The sequence below is a fragment of the Pteropus medius genome, unplaced genomic scaffold (genome assembly GCF_902729225.1).
Source record: "Pteropus medius unplaced genomic scaffold, Ma_sr-lr_union100, whole genome shotgun sequence".
NCBI lineage: Eukaryota > Metazoa > Chordata > Mammalia > Chiroptera > Pteropodidae > Pteropus > Pteropus medius.
Window position 1 is genome coordinate 598,283 of NW_024349803.1, and position 14,470 is coordinate 612,752.

Sequence of the window (14,470 nt, forward strand, 5' to 3'; positions counted from 1 at the left end):
CCCTCCCCTGCTTTAAACTTGTTCATGGCTCCCTACCTCCTCCTGGAGAATGTCTAACTCCCTAGTTTGACCTTCAAGGTCTCTGAAGTTCCAGGCCCAGCTAGCCTCATTTTAGGCGGACCCCAACTGGCTGCCAGTCTCACCATTCCCTCAGTGGGATGACCATTTCAGCCTGCAAATCACCAAATCTTTCTCCATGTTGCCGATTCTGCCTGGAGTGCTATGCCACTTGTATGCTTTCTTGGTGCCTGCCCACCCATCAAGATTTAGCTCAAGGGACCCCACTTGAAGGCTTGTCCGACCCACCAGAGGTCCCACTGTGTCTTACAAAAACTAATGTCACCCTCCTGTGGCATTTGACTGAGCTGGAGTATATCTCTGCCTTTCTCTTTCTATGGCACTGTGAGAATCTGGAGAGCAGAAGCCAGGTCTGGTTCATCCAGCCTGCCCCTCCGGGGGGTTTATGGGTGGGGATGGGTGCAGCAGAAGGATCAGAAGTGGCAACAGATACCCCCGTCCCTGGGCTCAGTCTAACTCAGTGTGTGAGAATGGGGAGAACTGAGATCATCATTCCCCAAAGTGGAGAGAGCCAGAGAGAGATGAAAGTGGATTTATTTGAGCAGAGAAGTGCAGACACACAGAGAGTCCATGAAAGAAGGCAGAGGTGGGTAATCTTCACCCTCAGAGAGGGGACATGAAATTGTCCAGTGCTCCTAGGTCATCTTCCTGTTCATCCTGGCTTGGCACAAGTAGGCTTTGGGACCATCTGAAGTTTCTCCCCAAATCCCTGGAAAACAGACATCTGTAACACTCTGGAATCTCAGGACACAGGGTGTATAGCTGAGCAGCCAGACTGCCTGGCCTCACATGTAGCTCTGCCATGAACTAGCTGGTGTCCTTGGGAAAGTAATTTAATGGTTCTGAGCCCCAGTCTCCTCGTCCGAGGATAACAGGAATAAGGATGATACCCACCTCATAGGATTGTGATGAGGCTTAAGAAAGAAAATTGCATACAAAGTTTAATCATTGTACCTGGCAGAGAGTCAATGTGCAATAAATATTAGTTGTTGATTATGATTATTATTATTTCATCAAAAGACCTGGGTTCTGGTCCCAGTTCTGCCATGTTTTCCTCTCTGGGTTTGCCTGAGTTTCCATCTGTAAAATGGGGTGTTGACGGTTAAATGAGACAATGGATGTGGCAGAGGCTTCTAAGGTGAATTATTTTCTCTGCCCCTCTGAGTTTTATCTCCCGGAAGCTGTAGGGGGGCTGTCACCTCCACTCTGTCAGGCCTTCAGTGGGCTCTCTGTCCAGGTGGGACCTGCTGCCACAGGGTCAGCCCATCTCCTGCCCGCTGCCCACAAGGCAGAATGAGAGGAAAGGGCTGGGATTGCCCCAGCAGGGACTGTGGTTAGACAGGATGAAGGACTTCCTTCCGGGTTGCAGGACACTACTCTGGGAAGGAGACAGAGGTCATGGGACTGAGGCTGCTGGGGGGTGGGGTTGCTTTCAGGAGAATGGCCACGCCAGACTGGTCAGGCCATAATGGGCCAGTGGGGTGAATCGGCTCAGCAGTGACCTCGATTCCAGAGACCCTGGAGGGGCCCTGTATAAACCTACTCTATGGCTCCCAAGATCACAAAAGCAACAGACAGGAACAGAGACACAGTAATAGGAATAATTCAGACAGAGAGTCAGAGGCAAGAGGCCACCCATTAGACATATGCCGTTCCCTATGTCCAGAACACTCTTCCCAGAGTCTGGAGTGGCTGACCCCTCATCCTTCAGGCCCTGTCCAATAGTTATTGCCTCAGGCAGGATCTCCTGACCAACAAATGCATTCATCAACATTTAATGAGCCCCAATTATGAGTCAGATACTGTTCTAGATTTGTGAACAAGACAAAGTCTCTGCCCACTCCATATAAAGTAGCACCTGGCCCACCTTGTTCTTCTCAAACACAGAACACTTTATTTCTGACCTCTTTTTATGGTCTGTCTCCCCAACCAGAATGTAAGCTCCATGAGGGCAAGGACTTCAACTCTTTGTTTCACCAGTGTGAACCCTGTCACTGAGTATAAATCTGGCCCAAATCACTAAAATGAGCCCTTGGCAGGGTCTAGCCTGGTTAGTACTTGGATGAGAGACCACATAGGAAGACTGGGTGCTGTAGGCGTAAAAATAAAATAAAAAAATAAAATAAAATAAAATAAAATAAAAAATAAAATAAAATAAAATAAAATAAGCCCTTGATAAATATTTGTTGAATAAATGGACGCGAAGACCAGAGATAGATAGATACACAGAGAAACAAGAGCCATGCTGAGAAGTGGATGCAGACATTGGGAGATGCACAAAAACGTAAACACATACAGACACTCACAGGATGATCACAGGATGATCACAACAGTGCTCGTCAAGTTGACCCTGAGCCTGCCTTCCTTCCCTTAGGTTATTCAGCTTGGTCACCAAGCCTTGGGCTGGAGCCATTCCTGCCCTGGGGCTGATTTAACTGGTGCCCAAAGTCACCACCTATTCTGGTTCCCACACTGCCCGAGTAGGGCACAAAGTTGGTATTGTTTGAGGAGCCCTATTTGGAAGTCTATTTTATTCTTTTAGGCGTCTTGTGATGAACAGAAATTTTACTAATTTTACAAATCTGTCAATCTTTTAAAAAGTGTTTGTGGTAGTCGGAGAAGGGCAGGGATAAATAACCCCGCAGAGACCCTCGCCCGGCCTAACGGGGTCCTTCCCACGTCGGGTCCTCAAGCCTGCAAGGCAGCGGATGCCGCAGAAGGACCTCGTGCTCAGGCCTCGCCCTTTCCCAGCCCTCTTCATTAGGTACCGTCTCTATGCCCGTCCTAGGTCGCGCCCTCTTCGGGCCCCATCCCTCACCAGTTCTCACGGGCGCAAGGGAACTAGATGTCTCTTCCTCTTGCCCAGGAATTGGTAGTTAATATTCTGCCACCGGTGCTGCCACCTAGAAGGAGGGAAAATTGAGCAGACGGGATGGGGACAAGGCTTTCCGTTCCCTCCGAGTCCACGGCCACTCCGCCTAGCCCCGCCCCTTTTCCGCGCTCAGTCGCTTCAGGCCCCACCCTTCGCACCCAGTTCTGACCCCTCCTTCCGCTCCCAGGAACCATCAAGCCCAGTCTATCCAACCCTCTGACCGGCCCTCAGCTCTGGGGATCCGCCCCTTCCCGCAGACCCCGCCCCTGGCAATAGGCCACGCCCCTTCCCGATTCTCCGCTCGGTCTCGCACGCTCACGTGAGGCGCGGGCGCACGCCGTAGCAGCTGGGCCAGCGCGCCGAGGGCACGTCGGCCAGGCCGGTGGCCCCCGGCAGCAGCAGCAATTTGCGCGCCGGCCAGCGCCAGGCGGCGCCCGGCGGGCGGCGGCGCTGCGGACTCAGCCAGTAGTCGCCCAGGCTGCGGTGGGTGGCGGGCGCTGGCAAGGCCGGGCCCCGGCAGCCCCAGAAACACAACTCCTGGTCCAGGCGGTGTGGGGGCGTGGCCCGGGGCCGCCTGCGGGGAGATGGGGCAGCAGACACCCATGGAGGGCACGATGAGCGGGTAGGAAGGGGCCACCTTGGATTAGAAGCGGCAAGGCGAGGGCCAGAGCCACTTCTGGTCGATTTAGAGGGACAGGGAGGGGGATTGGAGGCCCCCATCGGGGCCTTCTCAAGGACCTGGGTATCTTTTCCCTCCCCACCAGACCAGGGCCCTTGATTCTACCCCACCCCCAGCGCCTCCTCCCGTGTCCCCTCACCGGGACAGAAGAAAGTTCATCACGAAGTGGGCTGTCTCAGGGAATAGCATGGTGTCCAGGCTGCCTAGTCCGGTTTTGGCCTCTTTATACCTACCCGGGCGTGGAGGGGGAGGCCTGAAAGCCCATAGTCCCCTCGGGCCCGGCTGTTTTTAGCAGGAGACCTCAGCTGGCAGAGCGAGGTGGGGCAGCGCCAGCCCCTCTGGTGGGGTCTAGTCCAGCTGTCTGCTTTCACCAGCAGCTTCAATGGGAGGGGCTGGTCACCTGATCTTGAGGAGACCCTGAGACACTTCCCCCAGGATCAAAGACAGAAGGGCAAGGACAAGCAGAGGCAGGAAGACGGGGCTGAGGGCAGGAAGGTCAGTTGAGGATTGGATAAACTCCCGTATTCCACCCAGGGGCCTCCATGCCTTCACTCACACAATCTGATGGTGTGCTCAGGTAGAACCCACACCTCAAAAGGCCTCCCTGCTCCCAGGCTTAGGAGACATGGACCTCTGCCCTGCATAGCCCTTGTAAGAGCCTTTTCCCTTGCTCCAGGGCACTCTTAAATGTCAGGCATAAGGCTTTTTAGCCAGCTCCAGTTCAGAAGTTCTTATCTGGAGGCCAGGAACGAGTTTCTAGTAGCTTCAGGTCCCCCTAAACGGCATAGTTCCAAACACACATATATTTCCGGAAAGAATCTAGAAAGGGTTCCTGACACCTATCCTCCCCTCTCCCCGCCAAAAGAAGTTCTTGATCTGGTCTAACCTGCTCTTTTTGCAGAAAGAGAAACTGAGGTTCAGAGAGGGGCAAAGAAAAGCCGAATAAAACCCAGGCTTCCTACTACTCTGCCTACCCCACACAAAGGGTATGACAACCCCTCTGTGCCCTTGATCTGCTCAGAGCATGGAGTTCAGGGCTCAGGTCTCAGAGCCCAGGCTGGGCCCTGCTCCCTGACCCCTTGGGATTCTGAGGACTGTGCTGGCCTAGCTCCCTTTCCCACATTGCCAGTTTGGGCTATTTCCCCCCTAGTGACTCACACTGGCTGCTGGGGAGAGTGGGCAGCTGTTCTGAGCCCCCAGAGTCCAGTACGGGTCCCGACTTGCCCCTAGTTGTGTAGTCATATTTGAGGATTTAATCTGCTCTTTTCTATCCTTGGGGAATTTCCCTCTTCTTATCACTTCCCCTTTTCCCTGTCTCCAACCTCTCCCTCCCTGATTCCTCTAACCCAAACAAATAGGCTCTAGTCTTTCCTATCTTTGCAAAAGAAGAAAGCCCTTCTTCAGCCCCGTGTCCTTCCAGCTCCCCTTCACAGCCAACATTCTTGAAAGAGTTGTGTACACATGCTGTTTCTACTTACTCACTCAACCCCTGCAAGCGGGCTTCCTCCCCCACCATTCCATAGGAATGGTCAAGGTCACCACTGACCTTGTTGCTAAATCCAAGGGATGCTCTCAAGGCTTTATCTGACTTGACCCCTTAGCAGTGGCAACTTTGACACAGTCACATACTCCCTCCTATTTGAAGTACTTTTGTGCCCTTGTTTTTCTGGACACTGTGCACTCTTGATTTTCTTGCTATCTTTCTGATTGCTGCCACATGGCAAATTTCTCATCCTTTGCTCACTACCTAAACATGGGTGTTCTTGGGCTCTTTACAGTCTGTCCCAGGGGAATCTCATTGGTTCTCATGCCTTTGGTGTCCAGGTGTGTCAGAGACTCACTTCTCTATTTCAGGCCTGACCTCTTCCCTGCCCCATACCTGTCTCTTGTACTCCTCCCTCCTGGATGTTCCACCTCACAGGAGGCATACCCCACACCTGCCCTTCCTCTCATGTTCCCCAGCTTGGCTGTTTTTTCAGTTGCCTGAGCTAGAAATCTGGGTTTGTTTCTAGACTCTTCTTGTTTTCTCCCTTTTCATATTTAAGCAGTTATGAAAATCCTGTCCTCACAGGATGTATTTAAAAATCCCATTGCTTCTCTTCGTTTCCACTGCTAATACCTGGTCCAAGGCCCCATCGCTGCAGTAGCCTCCTAAATTGTCTACCTGCTGCCACTCTCAATCTCTTACATGGTATGTTCCCACCAAGCAGCCAGGGTTGTCTTTCCAAAACATGAGTATGTCCCTCTGCATAGTGTCTTCAGCATCAAGTTCACCCATGGCACGTGACAGTCTCAGTGCTAGGACATTTCCCACCCCCCATATCTTGGCCTGGGTAACTGCTTCTCATCTCAGTTCAAGTGTCAGTTCCTTAGAGAAGCCATTCCAGACCCTCCCAGCTCGCTCTGCTTTTCCTCCTCACAGCACTGTGGCCTCTCCTCTGTGGATTTATCAAGCAGTCATTCACTAGCAAGTTTAATTTGCAGACATTCACAGACTCCTGAGCCCTCCCATTCTTGGCCCTGGAGATGTCAGGATGAATATGACACAGGCCCCTGCCCTCAGTGAGTCCATAGTGTAATGGGGCAGGCAGCCATTCAACAGGGTTAAAGGAGTAGGTAAGTACATGGTGGGGCAAGTAGGTCCCATGGGAGGGGAAGGACAGATAGTCAGAGGAGCCTTCTTTGAGAAATGACAATTGGTGAAGGTCTGAAGGGTAAGATTGGGAGGCAGGCTATTCCAGGCAGAAGGAACAGCATGCTTAAAAGTGGGAAGAATGTTTTATGAAGAGCTGAGGGGTGTCCAGGTGGCTGGACAAGTGATGTAAAGAAGCCATTGATGAGATTTAAATAAGAGAATGACATGGCTGGGTTTGCAGTCTTTATACAATAATTCTGGACTGGAGAAATCAAATGAGGAAGGAATCAGGGAGACTGGTTAGGGGCCTGCTGGAGTAATCCAGATGAGTAGTGATGGAGGCCTGATTCAGGGAGGTGGCAGTAGAATTAGAGTAGAATGGACTGTGGTCACCTGGATTGGGAGCTGGGGAAGAGAGAGGGAATGAGAACGATTCTGGTGCACTTACCCCAAGAATGGGCAGGGAGAAGCCAGTGGGAGCTGGGACACCAACATCCCTGTGGTGTCCAACCCACTGGTCTACCTGGCGTTGCATAACCTGATGTCTTCTCCAGTGTCCTCATCCACACTTTTTCCTAGAAAAGCAGATGGAGGCCCAAGAGGTAGAAGGCTGCTAAGAAGGCCTAGGAGGAGGCAGAGGGGAGGAGAAAGAGGAAGTTGAGTCAGAGTCCGGATATGACATCTGGGGTTTCCTCAGAGTCTGGAAATTCCACTGTCTCTGGCTTCAACCTAAGACCCCCACATTCTGAGATGGTCAATCTTAGAGGCCTAATCCTTAGCAGTCTCGGGAGCCTTCTAGAGGCTATGAGTCTATATCTGAAGTACCACAATTTCCTGACAGGTCCCAGGACTCTTGACAATCCCTAATGTCAGTGCACGTTTCCCACAAGCTGGTCCAGTGCCTAACTACCTGCATGATCCCCCGAGATCCTCACACTAACTCTTGGAAGCCCACAACTTATGTATCCATGTTGTACGTAGGAGACTTCCAGGGGTTAAGGAACTTGTTCAAATTCACACAGCTACGATGAGGCCAAAGGAGGATTGGAACCAAGGTATGAGTGACATCAGAGTCTGTGCCTTTTAACTCCTGCACTATATTAAGCCTCTAGACCCCCTGGTTGATTGGCTCAGTAAGGGGAAGAGGCTTTGCGGGGCACTTGCCCATGGTTGGGGTGGCTCTCCCCCATCATATCAAGCGGTGGGAAAGGGTAGCACTGATATCAATTGTTGCCATGGCGATACAGCACACACCCTTTTCCTGCCATCTCCATGGTAACCTGGGGGGTCCATTTGTACTTTGCCCCACCTTCTAAAAAGGGCCTCTTGGGGAGGGGCCGGTTAATAAGATGTCTGAGAGAGAAGTCAGGGAAGGCAGTGATCTGAGCATCCTCCTTTTCCTGGGCTGCTCCCCGTTCCTCAGGCTCAGAGAATAAGACTGGGATCTGTGGGTCCAACTTTGGGGTCTGGGAACAGCTTTACCCTCTAGGGTGAGGGAGGCAGCTCTGCTTTTATCACCTGGGGATTCCCCTGGACATGCCCCCCTATCAAGTTCCTAGGCTTCTAAGCAGAACTGATGGGAAGTTGGCAGAGGGAGGCAAGAGGGATTCCCCAATGCTCTCCAAGGCTGGGCAGCACCCAGCCCCTGGGGACATGACTAGCTGGCTCTCTGCTGCCCCTGGAAGCCAAAGGTAGGAGCAGCAGCAGCAGCAACAGCAACAGCAGCCTCTCTTGCTCATCAAATGCTAGCTGTTCCAGAGATTCCTACCTGGTGCTGTACTCAGGACTTTACTGAAACCTTCCACCAGATGTCATTAATCTCATGTTTCAGATTTGGAAGTGGAGACTCAGGGAAGTTAAGTAACTAGCCCCAAATTGCACAGCTAGTAAATAGCAGTCAGGACTCAAACCCAAGACTAGAGTTTAAGCCAGTAATTTTTCCAGGGGGAAAGAGGAAGAAGCAAAAGAGAACAGAATGGAAAAGGAGATGAGAGGAGAGAGAAATGACCCAGGTTGAAGCCTGTTATGCTCTCTGTCACCTACAGAACAAAGTAGAAACTCAAGGCCTCCTTGATCTAGCTTCTCTTCTGTGAACTCATCCCTAGATCCCCCGAGTTCTGAGCTCTCAAGGGCAAGGGATCTATCTGTCAGATTCAGGCCTGGGCTCTCAATACCTGGTGTGGCCCAGGTAAGTATTTGGTGAAGTTGATTGAATTCCTTAAATTTGCCCTCCACTTTCCTGCCTCCATATCTTCGCCCACAGTATTCTTTCCACCTGAAATGCCCTTTCCCCTGCTCATGGACATTCTTGAGCTAACTAACTCCAGGGTCTGGCACATTGACAATGTGTATGTCTGGAATTTTTGCATCCCTCACCACCCAAGCACATGGGAGATGGCAATAAATCTTTTTTAAAGGAAAGGAGAGTTGAGAAGATGAAACAAAGAAAGTGAGGGAGAGAAAGGAAGAATGGGAAAGAACATTTTGAGGCTAGCAAGGTCGGGAGAGATCAGCTGGTGCCTTTTTATTTTTTTATTACCAATGAGGAAAATGGACCCTGAAGGAAGAGTCTTGCCGGAGTGAGGCCTCCCAGTAGGTCATTGCTAGGCCTTGTGAGTTCTATGAGCACCAGTGCCCATGGCAGTCAAGTTCACCACTGAATCCCCAATGCCCTGCATAGGCCTGGCAGACCTATATTGTCTGGGTCAGGGACAAAGCTTGTACTAGAACCCACAGGACTGACACCTGGTCACACTGCCAAGGCTCCTTATTGATATGGAACAGAGTCGACAAGCTGGTACCTGCTGCTCTCTACCCCTTCTTTTTAGGCTTCTTTTTCTCTCAGGCATACCCAGGCTTCCAACCTTTGCATAAGCTGTCTCTGCTTCTGGAATATTTTTTTTCCATCTTTACCCATTATTTTCCGGTGATTCTGTCAATCACTTGGCTGTGCTTGCACCTCAAGGGAAGGCTTACGTGTGGCCCAGTCTGGTCAATTATAGTCTCCCATCTCCCTGACAATGGTAACTGGCCCAAGGAGTGTGCATGTGATTTGAGAAGGGCCCATTAATGTCCCTCCAGAGGAAGGTATACAGAGACTGGAAGAAAACACCTCTCCCTTCTTGGAACATGCTGCAGCCGTGTTCCCTGCCCAGGAGATAATCACGGTTGAGAGGGGAGCAATGGGGCAGTCCTTGTGGGGTTGAATCCTTGGTTCCAGACTGACAGATGTCCTAGTTCCTACAGGTCTTCTTTTAATCACTAGCTTATATCCTTCCCAGCCACTTAAACAATTGCTTTTTTTTTGCTTAAGCTAACCAGTTGCTTGCAATAGAGAGACCCTATCAATATAGAGCCCAGTAATTTTCTTCTCTCTAAAATGACAATGGCCTCCTGAAGACGGTGAGTACTATTTACGGGGAAGGAGGCCCTTTTTCTGCAGAGCAGTAGCATGAGTTGTTAGGCTGAGTAGGGCCTGCATGGAGTTTGGTGGGGATGGAAACAGCTGAATTATTTCACTTAATAGAAGAACTGAGAATCTCTGAGGTGTTCTCTAGGAGGTAAGGGTGAGGGAGGAGAGAGAAGCCAGCACTAGGGCCTGAAGCCAGAGATTATTTTGGTGAATGGGAAAGATGGGCATGGAGGGGCTTTCAAGAGCCAGGATGTTTAAAGGACCAGGAGCTGAATGGTCAAGTCTAAAGTCTTCACTTCAAAGTAGACTCTTTTTGGCAAACATCCTCTCCTTCAATAAGCCTCCTACATTTGGCACTGCCTGAGAGAGCATTTTATGTGGAAGTCAAGAAGTCACCTTTCGAGTGAACGTGGGATTCTGAAGTGCTCTTGGAATGTCTTGGGCTTCTACCCAGTGTGGATTAGGAAAGGGGTATTATTATTATTTTTATTATTATTTATTTTTTTTGAAAGATACTGAGTGAATTGTACTTAAGTCTCAGGGGACAGGAGCCTGAACCTGATCTTTGTGTTACATATATTTCAATATTGAAATAACATAGGTTCATTAAATCAAAATTAGAAAGTGGAAAATACTCATTCAACTTAAATATTACATTTCCAGTCAGCTTCGTGTCTTGAGCCCCTCCTACGGTTGGCTTTTAGGGCATTAAGTCTGAGAACACAGGAGTGTGCTAGCATCACCTATCAGCTGTAGAACCCCCAGCAAGTCTCTCAAGGCTCAGTTCCCTCACCTGTAAAATAGGAATAGGAAATAAGTTTTCAAACTTCTTCCCCAATCTTTTTCTGGTGCCACCAGTGCTAGGAAAAAACAAGGCTCAGGATGGACAGGGCAGCCCCTAAACTGTTCTAACAAAACCAGTGGTGTCCAGGGTCACAAAACAGTAGGTAGCAAAACCTAATTCCATCTTGGGAGAATTAAATGAACCTGGTGTGTAGTGTGGTCATTCTCTTTATTCTAAGTTGTCTGCCCACTCTCTCCAATCCCGAGCTTCTCTGGGCCCCCAGAGTCCAGAAAGAAATACGATTTCCACAGGAGAACTAAGGAGAGAGAGTGGGCGGGTGGGGAATGATGAAGGCAGGGCCCTGAGGGAGCAGTCCCGGAAGGGGTCATGACCAGCAAGAAATGGGGGAAAGGGATTGGCGCCTGGCCAGAAGAAATCGGACCAGGAAGGGCTGGCACTGGGGCTGGATCCAAGTGAGGAGGCAGAAGGGAAGGTACTATAGGATGGGATGGAGCAGTCAGAGGGCCCGATCCGACGGGACAGACACACACGGCCAGGCCGGAGTGGAAAGAACAGTTTATGCTGTGCTTTATTAAAATGTGCATCATTCTTTTATTTTAAAATGTGCATCATTGTCTCGTGCTCGGCGCGCGCGACCTCAGCGTGGTGGCCCGCAGCGGGCCTCGCCCCCGCCCGGCTCCCGCGGAGCCGCCGTGCGCAGGCGCACTCAGGTGGCGCGGGCCCGGGGGCTCCCGCCCATGGCCAGGTAGACGTCGATGGGCACGTGCAGCAGCGTCAGGCAGTGGCAGCCGGGGCAGCGTCGAAGCGGCCTGGAGAAAGTGGCGCGACAGGGGGCTCTGAGGAGGGCACCGGCCCATCCTGTTGGGGACGCATGCGGGGAATGCACCGGGAGTCCCCAAAGTTCGGGCGTGGAAGTGGGGCCCTCCCCGGGGGCAGGGTAGGGGGCAGTCTGGGGATGAAAAGTGGGATGGGGAGCAGGCTGAGAGCTGTCCAGGACACCGGAGTGGCCGTGAGAAGGGCGCTGGCTCACCTGACTGGGTTGTGCTCGGTAGCTACCGGCTCCGGGCTGTCCTGGGACTCAGGGGCGGCGGCAAGGCCAGGGGAGTCTCCGGCCTCAATGGGGAATCTCCGACCCTGCGGGGGCTCCTGGGCACTCATGTCCAGGCCCCGGGGCACTCTGCGTAGGGATGGGCAGTCAGGCAGCTCCTGGGCCGCCGGGTGCCCACACCCACTACCACCCCCTGGGTCGTTGCTCACTTGCCGGAGGCCAAGGCCGGTCCCAGGCTGGAAGCAGCTGCCTGAGCCCTGGCCGCGGGAGGATGCTTCGGTCCAGGCGGGGCCGGGCAGGTGTCTGCGGCGCGCGGGCCCGGGCCTCGAGGGGGAGGGGTGCATTGTGACCGGAGCCTCGGCGCGCTGACCTCACAGAACCCGTTCCTCTCGCCAGGGAACTCCCCCACGCCGCCCCAGCACTTAGCGCGGCTGCAAGCGGGAAGCTGGAGGGCTCTCGCCATGGCGCCTTAAGACCGGGTGGTGCAGACCCCCAGCTGCTGATAGGGGCACAGGTGACGGCGACAACCAGGCGGTGTCCATAAAAAGGAAGCTGTCATCCTGGGCAGCGCCAACACCCGGAGTGCTCCCCCCACCCCAGGCGGAGCCGCAAACCTCTGCCTGGCGTGGGGGCGGGGGTGCGGCAGTGACTTAACTAGTGCTGGTTTTGGTGGTGGTGCTGGTGAGGACAGGTAGGGGTACCCATTTTGGACAAGGGTCACACAACATTTACATCACAATTGGGCCAGAGTTTTAAAATGTCTGGCCCTCTCACTCTCCACCACCTGCGGCTGCTGTGTCCAGACGGAGAATGTTCTAGCGCTGGGGGCCGCTGCGGATGAAGTCCTTGGGGGGAAAAGGACCGGGCCAAGGGCGATGGTGGAGTAGAGCTGCCTCACAGAGGCAGCATGAGCTGAGAGGGTGATAGGAAGGAAGGAGGCGCTAGACAGCATGGAGGACTTTCTGCTCTCCAATGGGTACCAGCTGGGCAAGACCATTGGGGAAGGGACCTACTCAAAAGTCAAAGAAGCATTTTCCAAAAAACACCAAAGAAAGGTGGCAATTAAAATTATAGACAAGATGGGAGGGCCAGAAGGTGAGCTGGGTCCCCTCTGGAGGAGGGGTGGGCTGGCTAAGGTGGGTGGGCACTTCCTTTGGTCAGAAGGATCATTCCCTCCTCCCCTTGAGTCTGGAACCAAGGAAAGCAAGACTGTGGCTCTGGAGTAGATCAGCGGGGAACAGAGGGATGCTGGGAGTCCAGAAATACCATATTCTCCAAAATCCAAGATTAAAAAAATGCCAGGTGGTGAAGGAGCCTCAGAGGCAGAACCTGAGTCTGCCACAGGAACAGATTGTCAGAGGCCATGGCCAGGGCTACGAGAGGGCAGGAACTAGTGTGGAGACAGGAAGGTAGAAATGGGACTGGACTTATTGAAAGAACTGTGGGTCAGGAGGCAGGGGTGAAAGGAACTGGCTCATCAAGCTGTGGGAAAATCAGGCCTCATAACTGAGATTCGATGGTTTTGTCTAAAACTCCCACAGTGACTTGGATGTCCGTGGTCTTACAGGCTACTCACAACAGTCCCTGAGGTTGGCAAGGAGTATTTCCTTTGAATAATACATTAACTACAAAAATAACAGAACCAAGATACTAGACCCAGACATGGTGGGCCTGCAGGCAGGCAGATGCTGGAAGGCAGGAGACACCGGGGAGGAGTTAGGCCTCTCTGGACTTGATACTCCATCTCTTTTTCCCTTGTCTCCTCAGAGTTTATCCAGAGATTCCTGCCTCGGGAGCTCCAAATTGTCCGTACCCTGGACCACAAGAACATCATCCAGGTGTATGAGATGCTGGAGTCTGCCGACGGGAAAATCTACCTGGTGATGGAGCTGGCTGAAGGAGGGGATGTCTTTGACTGCGTGCTGAATGGGGGACCACTGCCTGAGAGCCAGGCCAAGGCCCTCTTCCGTCAGATGGTTGAGGCCATCCGCTACTGCCATAGTTGCGGTGTGGCCCACCGGGATCTCAAGTGTGAGAACGCCTTGTTGCAGGGCTTCAACCTGAAACTGACTGACTTTGGCTTCGCCAAGGTGTTGCCCAAGTCACGCCGGGAGCTGAGCCAGACCTTCTGTGGCAGCACGGCCTATGCCGCCCCTGAGGTGCTACAGGGTATTCCCCACGACAGCAAGAAGGGTGACGTCTGGAGCATGGGTGTCGTCCTCTACGTGATGCTCTGTGCCAGCCTACCTTTTGATGACACAGACATCCCCAAGATGCTGTGGCAGCAGCAGAAGGGGGTGTCCTTACCCACTCATCTGGGCATCTCGGCCGAATGCCAGGACTTGCTCAAGCAGCTCCTGGAACCAGACATGATCCTCCGGCCTTCAATTGAAGAAGTTAGTTGGCATCCATGGCTAGCAAGCACTTCATAAAAGCAATGGCAAGTCCTCCCCAATAAAGCAGGGGAGAAAGCAAACCCAAAACCCGCTTCTAAAATGGTTATATATATTTTACACTTTAAGTTTACTTATCCTAAAACTTACCTACACCCTCCCAAGCCTTACTTCTCTTTCCCTTTAAAGATCTTCATGGAACCAGAGGGCCTCATTAGACTACCCTTTTATTATGGCTGATGAGTGATTTTCATACAGGTGTTTAAAGTTAATTAAAATAGACCCCAAATTTACACATACAGGGGGAGGAGAGGAGAACAATGAGCGAGAGCAACTGGAGCCACTGTTGTTGCAACTTCCTTTCCAAATAAAAGCAGAAGCGTTGGGAATGCAGAATCAGCCTCTTGACTCCTTGTCTTGGTGAGAGGCCTGTTGGGGGCCCTGTCCATTCCTCATCCCAAAAGCCAAGCTGAGTCTGGGATGAGGACAAGGGACTTCGTTGGGACCCAAGCTATCCCCCATCCCTTCCCATCCCCCACGCTCCAAGC

The 14,470-nt window shown here is 52.2% G+C and overlaps 2 protein-coding genes and 1 long non-coding RNA gene across 4 annotated transcripts; 1 reads left to right on the forward strand and 2 right to left on the reverse strand.

Annotated features, from left to right (window-relative positions):
- Positions 1–594: 594 nt before the first annotated feature.
- On the reverse strand, positions 595–3,094 carry LOC120582004 (uncharacterized). Its single transcript, XR_005647417.1, has 2 exons — positions 2,897–3,094; positions 595–787 (listed from the first exon to the last, which is right to left on the reverse strand). It is a non-coding gene; the product is annotated as an uncharacterized LOC120582004 (long non-coding RNA).
- Positions 3,095–3,505: 411 nt separating this feature from the next.
- Positions 3,506–14,012, forward strand: TSSK3 (testis specific serine kinase 3). Of its 2 annotated transcripts, none has more exons than XM_039836920.1 (2): positions 3,506–3,572; positions 13,297–14,012. In XM_039836920.1, the coding sequence occupies exon 2, from the start codon at positions 13,377–13,379 to the stop codon at positions 13,959–13,961; it is 585 nt and encodes a 194-aa protein (XP_039692854.1). In that variant the 5' UTR covers positions 3,506–3,572; positions 13,297–13,376; the 3' UTR covers positions 13,962–14,012. The 2 variants fall into 2 exon arrangements, with proteins under 2 accessions (XP_039692854.1, XP_039692853.1); XM_039836919.1 differs by lacking the exon at positions 3,506–3,572 and adding an exon at positions 3,583–6,245.
- On the reverse strand, positions 11,025–13,324 carry FAM229A (family with sequence similarity 229 member A). Its single transcript, XM_039836921.1, has 3 exons — positions 11,739–13,324; positions 11,512–11,658; positions 11,025–11,290 (listed from the first exon to the last, which is right to left on the reverse strand). The coding sequence occupies exons 1-3, from the start codon at positions 11,990–11,992 to the stop codon at positions 11,188–11,190; spliced, it is 504 nt and encodes a 167-aa protein (XP_039692855.1). The 5' UTR covers positions 11,993–13,324; the 3' UTR covers positions 11,025–11,187.
- Positions 14,013–14,470: the final 458 nt, after the last annotated feature.